This window comes from Podarcis erhardii (assembly GCF_964252035.2).
Source record: "Podarcis erhardii genome assembly, chromosome: 4".
NCBI lineage: Eukaryota > Metazoa > Chordata > Lepidosauria > Squamata > Lacertidae > Podarcis > Podarcis erhardii.
In genome coordinates, this window is record NC_138508.1 from 58,565,712 (window position 1) to 58,582,329 (window position 16,618).

Genomic DNA, 16,618 nt, shown 5'->3' on the forward strand with positions numbered 1-16,618 from the left:
AGGTACCACTGTATAATGTTGCAATCCACCCTGAGACCATCTGTAGGAGGATGGATAATAAAATTGAATCATCATCTAGGAACTGGCTCTTTGTTAAAAGTAAAACTGAGCTTACATTGGTTTAAAAACATTTTCAAAAAATATGTATTCATTTATTTAATAAAATTTACACACCATGATTGTAAAAAGCCTCAAAGCAGCTTGCAAAAAGATAAAGCAATTAAGTTCAAGAAAAATTCACAGCCATACTTCATACAAAAGTTTAAATACTAAAACAGATTAAAGTTACCTCAACTTTCTAAGGATCTGAGTAGGGTAGACAACAAGAATGTTTTTAGTAGGCGCCAAAAAGAGTACATTGAAGGTGCATGCTTGATCTCCAAGCAGTGTACAACAGTATAAAACATACAAACACTGAAACCATGTGATAAAAACAGAATTAAAATGCCATGCAAAAATACTGTGTACAAGGTCCAATCTTATACATCAGGTAGATCCTGCACTAAAAGATCAGTCTTCAGGAAACTTCTAAAGAAATGAAAGATAATGCTTCACGCAGGGCACAAGTGTTTATAACTGGAAAATTCCAATTTGTTTTTCCTTTGCTGGTAGCAGTGGAAGTATCCGACTTTTGTTGGTGAGGGAATAGGAGGTGAAGGGTGGGATGAGGGAAAATGAGTTATCTGCATTGAGATAAGTAAAACCTGAAGTTTCCACTGATGTGTTGAACAGTGTGAAAACCCATTTTATCACAGTGCACTCGAACAAAACAACAACCAGGACATGATTTGTTTGGGAAGAAACAGACCAAAGTTTCACATTCACATTGCAGAATTTATAAACAAAGAAATAAAAAAATATATTTTCGTAAAGTCAAATAGATGATATCCCTGTGAGATTAACTAAGTAAAGTATTAGCTTCATAAAAAATTTCAGCTCATCTATTGTACGATATGTACAATAATTGCAGAGTATAAATGCAGAATGGTGCTTTTAAGGCAGGTTTTTCAACAATGCTTACTTAGGAAATAATTGAATACTTTCCTAAGTATTTAGGACTGAGTTGTAACAAGACCATCAATAGAATTCCACTGGCTCTCTAATAAACAATTCAAGTCTTCGGGTTTGATCAAGGCTGTAATTTACACCGCTTTTCTGGTGTCTATGATGACTGAATTGATAAAGTACGTTGTTTAAAGTATGTGTCCCAAGATTTGTCTACTTTATCATGCCAATCAACACAGATGTCACGGACCTAAACAGATTTTGATTTAGCATGCCAAAATTTTAACTGTATGGATCAATTAATATAAATACATCCTGAGGACTTCCATGGTAACCCTGAGATTTTACTTGAAAAGTCTTAAGTGAGATCCAGAAAGCTCCATGTACCCTTTAAGGTAATTTAGTCAACAGGGCAAGTTGAAACTGCCCCTTTCTAACACTCAGATGGCTAAGTATGGCATAAAGGGTTAAGAGAAATAATCCAATCTACTAATAAAACCCCAGATTAATGCATGTATCACCATTCGCTGTGTGCTGCTATCTCCACATGCCTACCTTGCCATCATATCTTCCAATTCGGACTTAGCACACTGGCAACATGAAGCCAACAATTCAGTAAATCATACGAACACTTGCACAAATCCAGAGCCCTGCATTCCTTCTGCTGCATACACTGTTCACGAGGAAGCATGAACAGAGCTGTCTGTACTCCTTCAATGTTCAACCTGTAAATGCACATGACACTTCCCCTGCAAATGCATAGAATACTTGGGATGAAATATTACAACTAGGATTTACAAGTTCCTTTCTTTGCAATCTTGTTTGTTTAGATTTTGCAGCTGTACTGAAATGTCTCTCCACTAAAGCTGCTCTTGAAGAACCTCTGGCAAATGGTAATGCATTCACATGCCAGCATTTGGAACATTCCATTTGCTATCGTTACACAACTGGGCTGACTGTTAACTGGTTGAAGTATCTAACAGGGAAAAGCAATCATAATTAGCCCAAGGCCTTTTCATTGTTTTGCCCAAGATTGCTTCGCCTTCAACAGTGGCAGAGCTTGCAGTTAATATGGTTCCCACGTAGGTAAGACGCATATGTTCAAGTTCAGATTGTGACGAAGCCATTAAACTGAGATAAGAACTCTGGCCTAACTTGGTCCGAAAGTGATGTCTGGTGTAGAGGATCATATTCACAACTGATTAACAGACCTGCCCACCTACCTGGAGGTGGTGTCCATGGCATATACCCCCCCAAAAAGACAGCTGTCCTCGTGTGTCTGTCCTATACAACCAGACCTCTGGGTCTAATGTTGGGGGACTGATTCCATGTCAATCTTCCATTCTATACCACCATTGGAAGACTGGGCTCAGAAGTGCCGCCACACTTCAGAAGGTGACCACCCTTGCTGGATCAGGTCCATCTAGTCCGGCAGCCTACTTCCAAAAGAGGCCAATCATTGGCTTTGAGGAGGCCGAAAAACAAGGCATGAAAGTTCTAGTCACTGGCATATGCTGCTGTGGAACAAAGAAGCTCCATTAAGCCATTGACAAAATGTTCCTCCGTGAATTTCTTCAGTACCAAAATGTCATTAACAAGTGAAGCAGTCCTTGGAAAGCTCAAAGGTGTATGTTGACTCCCCCCACAGAATCAGTTCTGAGCTGTGCCCAAGAAGTGTGCCCCTTCTGGGTTTCTTTTGGTGGACTAACTTTATAGCATAGCTTTTATCTGTCAGACGTGGGCCAGGTAGCATTCTGCCTTTCACCAGTAGAAGGGTAAACACGGCAAGCTGCTGGTGGTACATAAGTGTTCTGCTCCAGTCCATGCTCTGCTGCAGACAGAGAACTCACAACTATCAGTCTCTGTGGGAATGTTTCCAGGCAACATTACTCTGGCAGTCCAAAATTTCTGTTTCCTATTTCAGCAGGAGCTTTAAAAAAACAAACACAACAGAATATACAAATGTTATATGGGTCAGATTACAGAAATGTTATGTAGTAGGACAGGATTAAAACATCAAACCCTGGTGCTGCCAGAGAATTTCCATTTCCGCCCCCCCCCCAAGGCCTCTTGTCTTGCCCATCTACAGCTGTCACAGCAACAAGGGCTAACAAATCAAGGTAATGGTGTCTGGTTTGTTAGGACCAGTGCTAATTTTTTTAAAAAAGAAAAGAAGGTGCCAGAATGCACCATGAACACCCTTGTTCTCTTATAATGGCAAGGGCGTCCACCTGAGAGGTGCCGGAACGGAGTTCTGGCTGAAAATAGCCCTGGTTAGGACCCACCCTAAATTTCTTTCCTTTGGGACATGACAGCATCCAAGCACTCTGAATGTTCAGCACAATGGCGCTCCCAAAATGTGGGAAGCCAAGGGACCACAATATCCTTATAAGAGGAATCATTAGAAAGATGCAGCCCAGTTGCAGCACTGACCAACATTTATTTGCAAGAGAAATAAATGAGCAAACCCAGAAAAGTATGCAAGTTCTTATGTCAAAAATATTGTAAAGGGAGCTACAAGATGCTCAGAGCTCTGCATCAAGCTAAAATGTATGTTCTTATCAGTACAAAATTTCAGTTTAGGGGTCCGAAATATGTATGCATTTTTCAGGAAAACACTACTGGGCCAAGTGAACCATTTTCTACTGACTACTGTGTTGTTTGATTCTTCATTTTTATGAACACCAATTGATAGGGGAAAAAGATTTGTAGAACTTTTGGACTGAGGTGTATTAAACGTGGTTGTGTATTCTAAATAGAATGAGGACCACTGAAACTGCTTTCAAGATGGCACACAAGGACTCAAGACATCACAAAGGGAAGGAAGTTCAATGGCATATTTTAAATAGGAATTACAGAGAGACAGTTAGTCTAATCTGAGTTGACACCAAGAGAAGGAACAGTCTGTTGAGCCAGGATTACATGAAAGTGCACAAGATGAAAAACCCCAACGTGATGAATGGAAGGTTTACTGTCTACAAACACTGAGCGTCTCATTACCCTTGCCAACATTTGTTGGCAAGCAAGTTTAGGAATTTACAGATGGATATGACCTGGAAGGCATCTATGATTAATCAGATGCTCTGCAGATGTGGGACTGATTCTATGCTTCGTTTATTGTGTGGTTTTCTTATTTGAGTAAGTTGCTACGGCCAATGTTGTTCTGATTGCTTTGATATGACAACATTGTTTTAAGTAACAATTAGCATATGGTAGACCCAGATGATGTTTTGGAGGCAGAAGCCATTCTTCCAGTGAAACAAATAAATACAGCTGAGCCATAAACATCAATAAGAATGGCATGGGAGCCAAGAATACTTGGCCATGGTGACATTATTGGCTCTCTTTATTGACATTATTAGTTCTCTTTAGTACAAGTGTGGCTAGAGTCTTTTTGGGAGGGGAGCATATTGTCTTTGACCCAATGGGAATCCTGAATTATGCATTAGTAGAATCCTGAGTTAGAAGCAGAGTGACTACACCAGGGATGAGGGCCATGAGCCCCTCCAGTGGCTGTTGGACTACAACATCCTTAACCACTGGCCACGTTGGCTCAAGCTGACGGGAGTCCATCATCATCTGGAAGACATTAGCTTCCCCAACCTCTGCTCTACACCAGCAACGAAGTTTACAAAAGGAAGCCTAAAGGCATTTCTTTGTTGTTGTTTAGTCGTTTAGTCGTGTCCGACTCTTCATGACCCCGTGGACCAGAGAACGCCAGGCACCTCTGTCCTCCACTGCCTCCCGCAGTTTGGTCAAACTCATGCTGGTAACCTCGAAAACACTATCCAACCATCTTGTCCTCTGTCGCCCCCTTCTCCTTGGCCCTCCATCTTTCCCAACATCAGGGTTTTCTCCAGGGAGTCTTCTCTTCTCATGAGGTGGCCAAAGTACTGGAGCCTCAGCTTCACAATCTGTCCTTCCAGTGAGGACTCAGGGCTGATTTCCTTAAGAATGGATACATTTGATCTTCTTGCAGTCCATGGGACTCTCCAGAGTCTCCTCCAGCACCATAATTCAAAAGCATCAATTCTTCGGCGATCAGCCTTCTTTATGGTCCAGCTCTCACTTCCATACATCACTACTGGGGAAAAAGGCATTTCTAGCCAGTAGCTTTTCATGGTAAGTGCATATTACAGAACTGGCCCTCCTTTTGGGAGATTTGCCATACGTTGTCCACAGGTTGTCCAAAGTTAGCACTTTGTTCTTCAGCTCCTATTGTAACAAGGGCTATTTGTAAAAGGGAAACCTACATGTTCCAGCAACCAGAGCAAGCCAGGATGAACGGAGACAACAAATAAGATGTGGCAGGCTTCCTTTGAGAAGGCCAACTCTGAAGTATCCCAATATTTTGAGAATGGACTACAATAAGTGAAGCACAACATGTCTTTCTTTTAATCTCTCCAGTTTCCCCTTCCACATGCCTGTTTTCCTAAGTTTGTGGCTGTAGGATGGGCCACTATCATTTCAGTTTTCACAAGCAGGCATGCAAATGGAGAGTAGGTGGGAGTGAAAGTGGAAAGTGGTTTGAGGCCTAGGGTGCATGCTAACAGATCTTAAAATAGATCCTGCTTCATTAGAAAGTCTAACACCATCAACTAGCTGTCTTCCTCCACTCAAGGAGATAATGCTACATACCCTTCCAGTGATCTCAACAGCAGGTCCACTTCAGCCTTGCTAAACCTGGTGTGTGCTTGAAATGTGGACTGTGGCAAACCTTACTGGTAATCATGGGAAGAGATTCCCCAGGCAGCACCCTTGGGTGAAGATGTATACTCTACATGACAACCTACTCTGGTTGTCTACACAAAGTATCAACTGTATTGCTGCCTCAGAAATGCTCGTTTAACCATTCTAGAAGTCTTGGGGCGGGGGGATGAACCATTGCTTCTCTACTCCTACTCCTTAGGGCTTGTTAAACTGGGTGTACTGTTCACTTACCAGTGTAAGTCATTAGAACAGAAGTCCTCCTTTTCTTCCACCCGATGTACAAAATAAGTAGAATGACTATTGAGACAGCTGCAACAGAAGCCAGAACCACACCTTTTGTCTTACTTGGGCTGTTATCAACCGAGGGGCTATTTTCAGGACTGCTCGTGTCAACTAAATAGAAACAAGGCCAAGGGGAGAAGGAGAGGTTTTTTAAAAAGGCTCAGACAGAACAGGTCTGCAAACAACATAAACTGCACATCTTAAGTGTTTTTATGCTTTACAACACATGCACAAAAACTGAATTTTATTAAAATACAATGAAACTTAAGAATCACCTTTTAGCAAAAGGAACTTTTATCCTAATAATTTGCACACTGCATGTAAAAGGATGGAAAACTTTGGTCATAACCCAGAGACTTTCCTTAAGCATATCTAAGTCAATAAGTTACATACACTCCCAGCTCCCATTTCCCTCAAGGTCAGCCAGATAACAGACTTCACAACTGCTGAGTTTTAAAAACGGCATTCCAGCTAGCAGAACTGAAACAAAAGTTGTTATGATTTAAGGTAGGTCTGTTTAATAGCAAAGATGCAGCAGGAGTAGGTGGGCCAAATGTCACCTTCTGATATGAGCTAACCTGCCAATAATTTATTCGAAGGCTTTAAGTAGCCTGCCCTGGAACCTATATGATTTCTTATTGCATCTGAATTTAAATTTGAAGCTTTCCTCTCTATTTAAGAGGTCAAAGGCTTTTGTTCTAGCTGACAATTGATCAGAAAGTCAAGTTTTTTTGGGTTCTGGACATGAATTACACTGTAGTTGTTGTTTTTTTAGCTTACTTGACAAATTTGTTCTTCGCTATAAATATTTCACCATGCATGAAAAATATTTGAGAGGAGATAAAATGAAGAACATCAACTTACTGCTGGCAGTTAGATTTTGGTGCAGCTGCTCATTCTCAATTGTACACTCTAACTTGATAGCAGTAGCTCCTTTAACTGTTAACGTACTGAAAACACTGATCGTCCCGTCAGGCGCTCTAGTATACTGTTGAGTTGAGTTCAAGAGGCTGATGTCAGTATGATTTACCCAATAAACTTTTGGTTGTGGGTACCCGTGGCTAGAAGTGCAATTAAATGTCGTTTCTTCTCCAGATAGCATGTGAGTTAGAACTGGTGCGCTGTAATTTGCTGGGGGGGGAAAGTAAGGGTGACATATTTTAACACAGTCTGGAGCTGTTGTCACTCTAAAAGGCTGAGAGAAGAATTTTCAGTCCTCGGATTACACTAACACATGCAGTGGGAGTAGGGTCCTGTTTGCACACACAAGTAACTTGTACTGCCAGGTTGATGCCTGTTGAACCAGAAATATTGGAAGTAGTGTTGTAGTATAGACTGTGACCTCATGGGTTGTTGGGGTGAATGAGGTTTCAGTCTACACACCTTCAGCTCTCCTCTGCGAAAAGCTCTCCATGAACAGGAGAGGTGCTGACACAGCAGTGCCAGGGGAAAGGCCCTACTTCCATGGTAGAGCATCTGCTTTGCAGCATGCAGAAGGTCCTAGGCATCTCCAAGATAGGGTTGTGAGAGATTCCTATTTGAAACCCTGGAGAGCTGCTGCCAGCCAGTGTAGGCAGCACTAAGCTAGATGGACCAAGGCAGTTTCCTATGACCCTTGCTCAGGGAGCCATGCAGAGTGGGAGAAAAAGGACATGGCAATGGACTGGATTGCCCCTGGTGTGCCAAGTACATTTTCTTGTTTAAAACACCATTGCTCCTCCGTTCCCCGTGTTAACTCAGAAACACACTTGAACACGCCTTTCTTCTATGCCACTCTCTGACATACACAAAGTTTGGCAAAAAAACCAGGAATTTATAAACATTTGCTTTACCTGCCACTCTGAGGTTTGTTTTTACTTTTCTATGTACTTCAAATTTTCCTTCTTCATTCTTCTTCAGTACCACACAGGTATATGTGAACTCATCTTTAGGACTGATCCTTAACAGTTGCAAAGTAAAATTGCCCTCCTTCAGTTCCTCCTTAAACCGAGTCCTGTCTCTGAAGTCTGCACACTGTTTTTTCTCGCGGTATGAAGTCAGATCTTCATCAGAATCATAGGTTTCTACAAAGCAGTTTATTTCCCCTTCTTTTCGCCATGTTACTCGAAAGTTATTTAAGATGAACGTGCCATTTAACTCATCGCATCTCAGTTCAACAGTACTTCCTATTATGCCAGTGACCGATATGTTAGCTATAAAGACAAAATGGGAAATTAAACACATGCTTTTTACGGATGTCTCCTTAAAATCCAGTTTTACTGGGGCCACATTTCTTTTCATTCCCACTGGAGAGAATAACTTAATTCACTAGTCTGAGTTCACTTGATGTTATACACTCTAATGGAAAGGTGACCATGGCCTAATGGGGAACGCCCTCATGGCATCTACTTCTCTTTATTATTACTGATTTCTTGTTGATTACCTTCTACCTATGTCACAGCAACTGAGTCTGAGTGAAACTTAACTGAATCTCAGGGTCTTCTCAGACTCTTCTCCAAGAGTCCATGGCCACATCTTCCATGCCACAAGGCACTGAACAGATACAGCTCTTCCTAACATGCAAATATGGCAATGCGTATGTTGATTATCTTCCAGCAGTGCACATACTAAAGACACAGAACCTCTCTGAGGGGGAAACATCAACAGGAGATTCTAGCATGGCAGCTCTCCTGGGTAAGATAAAGCATTATGAGAATTGTATTAAGACTATGATTATTACCTGAAATGTTAATTTAGTTATCTGTATATTTTAAAGTGGCTTTGCATTTCTGCAGTCCACCCTGAACTTTAGGGAAAAGACAGGACTGATCATCCGCATTATCAGCATATTTAAAGGTTTGCTTTATATTTGAGCATAGCAAACAATGCATTCATAACTTACCAGCTGTCTGAACCCAAAGGAACATCATAAATCCAAAGCTGAAACAAAATAAAAACAGATTATGAGGCAATAATTTTATAAACTAGAGTCATACCTCTAGATACGAATGGGATCTGTTCCGGAGCCCCGTTCGCATTTGGAAGCAAACGTAACTAGTGACGGCACGTCTGCGCGCGTCGCTTTTCGTCGCTTCTGTGCATGACGTCATTTTGAGCGTCTGCACATGCGCAAGTGGCGAACCCCAGAAGTAACGCGCTCTGTTACTTCTGGGTTGCCGCGGAACGCAACTCGAATGCGCTCAACTTGAAGCGTATTCAACCCGAGGTATGACTGTACTAAATACATATTCAGAATTTGTAAGACACACCTAAACAACCAATATTGATACAAAGACTGTATAATAGCAACTTTAGAATTTTTCTCTGCAGTCCTCACAGGTATTCCCATATTATTTCAGAATTTCTTCTTTTTGTACACAACAACCCAATAACTGTGATGGAAATTTGTTTTATGTTACTCTAAAGGATAGGACCAGAACCAAAAGGTTCAAGTTACAAGAAAGGGAATGCTAACTGAACATCAACAAGGATTCTCTGTTGGTATGAGCTGTTGAGACAGTGGAACAGGCTGCTTAGATGGTGAAAGACTCCTTTGTATTTTTTTTTCTTTTGGCACATTTGCTAGTGCCTGGGGGATGAACTAGACAACATTTTGACTTCCCTTCCAACTGTATGAATCTAAGAAGGCAGGTCAATATTTTTATCTCTGTATTGCTTATAGGAAAGGCCTGAAGCCAGGAGATTGTGGCTCTCTTCAGTTCAGACTATGGTTTCAGCTCAGTCCAGACTATGTTTTGAATCATTACACCAACTCTCATGTGTGCTTGTGCTTTTGTGACTGTATTTATATTTATTAATTTGCTGTCCTTGAAGCAGGGGAAGAGGAAGGGGGTAGTCCACCCCGGGTGTAATTATTGGGGGGGGGAGGGGGGTGACATTCGGCATGCCGCCTGCCTGCAACCCCCAAGCCTACCCCAAGCCGTCGGGGGAAGGGGCAGAGCTGCACTGCCTTGCCGACGGCCTTCCCCTTTCCCCTCTTTGTTTTTGACAGCTTGGGGGAGGCTTGGGAGTCATGGGCAGATGGTGTGCCCTTGCCCCCCGCTCCCGGCCTGCTTCCTGGGGGGAGGGAAGCCTCCCCCGAGCTGTCAAAAGGAAGAGGGAAGGGAGGAAGGCTGTTGGCAAAGCGGTGCAGCTCCCCCCCCCCCGCCCAGGAAGCAGCCCGCCATGGGCGGCTCACACCCTGGGATGCTCGCCGCGGCACCCCGCCCCCGTCTTGGACGCCCGGGGTGCACAACATATATGCCGCTCTGGGTGCTGGAGCAGCTAGCTCCGCCTACGACTTGAAGGTTCAGGGGGAGAAATTAATCCATTTTAGAACCAATGCTTTTTGTGTGATTTTACTCACTGGTATGGAGCAGCATCACCTCTATTCCTTGATGCCCATGGCACTTTTAATATATGAATGCTGGAACCTCATTTTTTTACATTTGACACAGACCTATATACATAGCAGTACTAATAGATCTAGCTACAGGTTGGTAGCTGTGTTGGTCTGCCGTAGTTGAAACAAAATAAAAAAAAATTCCTTCCAGTAGCACCTTAGAGACCAACTAAGTTTGTTACTGGTATGAGCTTTTGTGTGCATGCACAGATTCTTCAGTATTAATAGATGTGCCTGCTAAACTTCATTCAAAATAAGCCTACTATCGAAATAGCTCCATCTTTTTCATTACAAATGAGGCAATAGTCCTTATATCCCAGCATTGTGGAAGACTCTGCCAATAGAGATTCAGTAATTGACTTCTGTTTCAACTTTTAAATGCCTGATGGAAACTTTTCTATGCAGGCAATTAAGAATACACCTTTCCACAATGGTTAATTGATGTCTCATATTCATCTTTTTTAAAAAAAAAATTACCACTTTGATATATTTTATGAAATAGTTGTACAGATTTATTTTTTTAAAATAAAATAACTAACTATCCAGGGTGCCTTTCCCTGGTGGTTACACACCTCAATCCCTGACAGACAATTAGTCATGTGGGGAGCTGCAGTCAACCAATTCACACCAACTCAAGTCAATCAGTATCAGAAACATCCCTGCCATAGCTACAATGAAGTACAGTGGTACCTCGGATTAAGTACTTAATTCGTTCCGGAGGTCTGTACTTAACCTGAAACTGTTCTTAACCTGAAGCACCACTTTAGCTAATGGGGCCTCCCACTGCTGCTGCACGATTTCTGTTCTCATCCTGAAGCAAAGTTCTTAACCTGAGGTACTATTTCTGGGTTAGCGGAGTCTGTAACCTGAAGCATATGTAACCTGAAGCGTATGTAACCCGAGGTACCACTGTATAGATTATTGTTAGTGTGTGATCCTAAACATTTGTTTCAGCATTGTGATGCTGGGACAATGCTGTTGCAAAATTAATGTGTCCAGAAGCATATGTTAAGCCGATTTAGCCAAGAAAGCACCACCCTAAGCACTTATTTTGCCAAGATAATCAAGATTATTCAATTGTTTCTAACACGATTGCATTATATTTCTTTGAAGCACTGGTTCTGAATCAGCAAGTATACCTGCTCTTTCACAAACAATGGTGAGGAACAGCTGGTTTCCAACCACTGAGAAATAAAAGCCTTCAGAATTTGTTTCAAAGTGTTTGTTTACTCAATTCATGTTCTATTTATTCCTGTCTCATTCTCTTGGTATTCAGGTTGGCTTGTGTTGTGGTTAGTTTCACTAACCACTTCCACAACACTGGGCTAACACCGCCAGAGTGTTTTGAGTCACAAATTCAATTGTGAGGTTTCTATTTGTCACCTTTCAAAACTTACAAAGAAGAATTCCAACAAGCTAACTGTAACTATATTACAAAAATGCCATAGTATCAATAAAGATGAGCCATTTGTGTTATGTTTTTCAGTTGTTTAAGCTGATAGTTGAGCAGGACCTGTCTCTCAAAAAAAAGCCTGGCTTACAAAGTAGTCAAAAACCAGTTCTGTCTACTAGCATATCAGCTTTATTTCCCTGTCCTGACTAGCAGCCATTCAATACAAATATCCAGAAAGTAATGTTAACATGCCTTTACTTTTGGTTGCATTACTCTTGATGCGTTTGCTACCCTAGCCTCCTTCGAGATGAAAACAATTTAATCAATAAAGCCTGGATCACCCCAGCTTGCACTAGGGTTGTTTCCATTCAATTTAGTAATACTTAAATTTCAGCAAAGGTGCCTGATTGCTGTTAAAAGCATATCAATGCAAGCAACGTTTTAATAATAACAATAGCAGCAGCAGCGATCCGCATACAGAATAGCGCATTATCCAAGTGTAGGAAATCGCCTCGGCGTTTAAATATCGTATGCAAGCAAATTTATTCCACCTGGCCTGCAAGCAAAGCAACCAGTGGCGTAGCGTGGGTTGTGAGCACCCGGGGCAAGGCAAGTAATTTGCGCCCCCTAACCCGTGGATTTGCGCCCCCTAACCCGTGGATTTGCGCCCCCTAACCCCAGATGTTGCGCCCGGTGCGGCCGGCCCCCCCTGCACCCCCCACGCTACGCCACTGAAAGCAACAACTAGCTGAGAGAGAAGCTCCAGGAAGGAGCGTGCAAAGTGCGAGACTTTGCTTAGAGACTCCACTCACCTTTTCGGCACCATCGTGGCGGCGGCGGCGGCGGCGGCCTCTGCTGCAAAGTGCGCGAGGGCAACTAAACCCGCCGGCGGGGCGCCGCCATCTCCGGACCCCGAAATTCCCCCGCGGAGACGCCTTGCAGCCGCAAATGGAGAGCCGGTGGTGGCGCGCTGCGGCTGGCCGCCTACGCCTCCCGAGGGGCGCGGCACAGTGGCTCTCCGGAGCAGCCGCTTCCTTGAGGAAACTCCCGGCCGCAAAGCTCGCGCCGCAGCTCGCCGAGGCTTCTCCCTCCCGCGGAGGGAAAGGAAGGGAAGAAAGCGGGGATTCCCGAGGCCTGGCGCCCAGGCGGAGGCGCCTCCGTCCCTCTCGCCCGCTTGAAATAGGCGCTCAGGCGGCGCGTGACGTGCCGTGACGCCGCGCCTTCCTATACTACTGTGGGCGCGCCATTGGCTCAGCCTTGAGGCCTCGGTCCCTTCGCTCCCATCTGCATGATAGGAGCCAGCTCCGTATATTCAGTGGGACACCCAGACCATAGAATTGAAGAGTGGGAAGGAAGCACGAGGAATCTTCTTGCCCAACGTGGGGCTTGAACCCAGCCAAGCTGATATTAAAGAGTCTCATTCTCTACAGACCCAGCTATCAGTAGACGGACCTTTTACTTTACATGCAGGGTTGCATTGTGAGGGATTTGTATCCAGCCTTTCAATAAATGCGAATAATCATCGTTGGGTGAAAACAAAATGCGTTCAAAAGAGGGAGAGTAGTAACATATTACTGTTTTATTTATTATGACATTTGTACCCCACGTTTCTTCCCAGGAGCTCAAGGTGGTGTACAGTGGAACCTCAGTTCTCGAACTTAATCCGTTCAGCTCCTGAAAGTGTTCAAAAACCAAGGCGTGGCTTCCAATTGGCTGCAGGAGCTTCCAGAAACGTTCCAAAAACAGAACACTTCCAGGTTTTCGGTGTTCAGGAACCAATTTGTTCGTCAACTAAGCTGTTCACAAACCAAGGTTCCACTGTATATGACCCTTTCCCCATCATCACAACAATGCCTCTAAGTGTCCCTATTTTCCAGGGACAGTCCCAGATTTATAGAAGTTGCCCTGGTTTCAGATTTGATCCTGGAATGTCCTGCTTTTCCTTAGGACGTCCCTATTTTCATCGGAGAAATGTTGAAGGGTATGCAACGCTGTGAGGTAAAGGTTGAGACTAGCAAGCAGTGGCTGGTCCTGTGGAGATTTGAACCCTGACCTCTCCGGACATAGTCCAACACTCAACACCATGCTGAGTACACATCATAGATATATTGAAAAACTAGCAAAAATGCCTTCAGTGGGGAAGATGGTGGTTGCCAAAGATACCGATTCTAATTTTCATTCTCTGGCCTTCCCCCAACTCTTGGCCACCTTTGCTCACTGAGCAGGGAGTTGCTGATGTTGGCATTCCATCCAACTGAAAGACTACAACTCAGCCACTGGGTTCAGTTACATCTCTACTGAACCTTCCCTTGCAGCAGGTTCATATAGAGCATGTGTACACAACACCCTTATGAATTCCCATTGGTTAACACTGGCCACAACAATGCCTTTTTAATCAAAACTGCAAACATTTTTCACAAGCACACACCAGACATTTCCCTCAATCTATGTCAACAACCAGTTTCCCAAAAGAAACAGTACAATCAGATAAATCTTTGCAGAAAAATCATCCAGACATGGTCTATGAAAGAAAAACAGATACTTCCTGTCACTCTCAGAATGTTTTATTCATATAAGTTATTTTTTATTTTTTTCTGCCCCAAATTCAGCATAGGCCATCTACAAATGTGCCTCTTTTACACTGTCAAGTTTCAAATCAGTCCAGTAAATCATTTTTAAACTATAAGCCGTAGAACCTACTGACCCCTGGATTTCTCATTGTAATGATTCAGTCAACTCACCCCTAACATATAAACAAATACGGAAAACTTTATTGGTCCTTTTGGGAGTGTGTCTCTGGGAGTGTACATGATCATTTTGTACAAAGAAAGCTCATAATAAAGTAAGAACATTGTGAGTTACTTTCTGTAGGTGAAAATCATGCTCCCAAATAAGCTTTCAAACCAACAGCTATTCCTCCATGAATGGTGCAGTCACAAGGGGAATTCACATTAGAGAGCTAATAAACTTGGTGTTGAGGTGTGTATTGTTTTAACAGAATCTCCCCCCACTCTCGGATAATTCAGTCAGTAATTTTGTATGTTCCTTTCTTCTTCTTTTTAAAACATGTACTTTGTAGTATTTAAAAGAATATGACCTTAAAAGTGTGAAGGGAAAGGGGTGATGTTATTTCCTTACATGTTTTATTAACAAACCCCAACTTCAGCTTTCCTCAGTCCTTACCACTGCCACCATTTAATATCACTGACATGCTTCGCACCCTAAACTTAACAATAACCCTGCAAACTGTGGGATGTAGGTGTGGTATAAAGCCATTGCAATATAGCTTAGAACTGTCTCCTTAAACGGATATACACTATAACTTGTTCCTTAAATACAGCTTATGTTACACTACACTTCTTACAAAATCAAGGCAGCTTTGAGGAACCTTATTAAATGCATTTTTCTAGATTGCTGTTGTATTTACTCCACCCCAGTTAAGCCTCGCCAACATTTCACTGAGGACTCTTGTTGAAGCCTTTTTCAATCCCTACTGAAGGTTAGGCCAGTTTTTGCTGTCCTGCTGGTCCTGGAATCTTCCTCTGGCTTTCCTGCCTAGCGTTCCAAACTGCTTCCCACTCCTTCTCTGGGCTCTCTTAAGCCTGAGCCAAGTAATTTGGCAACCCCAGAAAGTCTTTGGTTCGCAAGCCACTTTGCCTTCCTCTCAGATCTTCTTCCTCCTTCTTTGAACCTTTCCCCACTGTCCACCATGAAAACAAAGCACCAACCAGCACAGACTCTCTCCAACCAACAGTTACTGTCCCACAACAGACTAGCCATATACAGTGGTACCTCAGGTTAGGTACTTAATTTGTTCCGGAGGTCCGTTCTTAACCTGAAACTGTTCTTAACCTGAAGCACCACTTTAGCTAATGGGGCCTCCTGCTGCTGCTGCGCCACCGGAGCATGATTTCTGTTCTCATCCTGAAGCAAAGTTCTTAACCCAAGGTACTATTTCTGGGTTAGCGGAATCTGTAACCTGAAGCGTATGTAACCTGAAGCGTATGTAACCTGAAGCGTATGTAACCTGAGGTACCACTGTACTGTATATTCACTTCTTCAGGCCTCTCTAGCCCAGACTCAGCTATTTCATCAACTTAGGAATTCTACACCTGCAACCACCAGCTAGACAGTCTTTCTTTTGTAAACTGAGAGTTCTGTCTCCTAACGCTTCTCAGCTGTCAGCTAAGATTCCCCTGTGACAGTTAAACAAAGTTTCACCTGACAAGACAGAAGACTTCCCCTATCGAACTGACAGGATACATTCACAGTACTCATTAAAATACAGTTCAAATAAGCAGGATTTCTCCACAAAAGGCTATAAGAGAATTTAGGTACTAGAAGATAAGATATGGACTAACAACCCACACCATTAGACATGTCACTTGTACTATGTATATTTTATATAATTGTATGTTTTTAATGACATTATTACAATATACAGGGTACTTCCCGAAAGCAACTTCTTCAAAATTCAGTCATAGCACAAACACAGGAAACTGGAAAGGAAGTGTCTGTGTTTGGTACCCTTAATATCACAGCTGTGCTGTGTTTGCTAAATCTCAAAACCTCCATTCTAAAACACCCTGAGCATAATATATAGAATACACATAAGTAAAAGTCCTTATTCTTCCTTCTGTTGCCCTTGTTAAAACAGAAACATAGCTATGGAATTCAGAGGATGTGTGTGGCTATTTTGCTATTGGCCCAGCATATGACAAAATAGGTTTAGGCATTCTGTTGTCCCTAGAAGGGACCTTGAGGATCATCTAGTCCAACTTGAATATGCAGCTGTCCTGTACAGGGATCAAACCTGTAACCTTGGCATTATCAGCACCACAGTCTAG

At 42.8% G+C, this 16,618-nt stretch overlaps 1 protein-coding gene across 1 annotated transcript; it reads right to left on the bottom strand.

The window, feature by feature from the left end:
* Window positions 1-637: 637 nt before the first annotated feature.
* On the bottom strand, window positions 638-13,067 carry ICOSLG (inducible T cell costimulator ligand). Its single transcript, XM_081858629.1, has 6 exons — window positions 12,584-13,067; window positions 8,879-8,916; window positions 7,830-8,189; window positions 6,862-7,128; window positions 5,947-6,108; window positions 638-2,935 (listed from the first exon to the last, which is right to left on the bottom strand). The coding sequence occupies exons 1-6, from the start codon at window positions 12,595-12,597 to the stop codon at window positions 2,892-2,894; spliced, it is 885 nt and encodes a 294-aa protein (XP_081714755.1). The 5' UTR covers window positions 12,598-13,067; the 3' UTR covers window positions 638-2,891.
* Window positions 13,068-16,618: the final 3,551 nt, after the last annotated feature.

What these genes read in the sequence shown, in the direction of transcription:
- ICOSLG (XM_081858629.1), bottom strand. An exon ending in CCTTTGGGTTCAGACAGCTG is followed by an intron (nt 8,190 to 8,878) that starts GTAAGTTATGAA and finishes TTGTCTTTATAG; the next exon opens with CTAACATATCGGTCACTGGC. An exon ending in CCAAAATCTAACTGCCAGCA is followed by an intron (nt 6,109 to 6,861) that starts GTAAGTTGATGT and finishes GTTTCTATTTAG; the next exon opens with TTGACACGAGCAGTCCTGAA.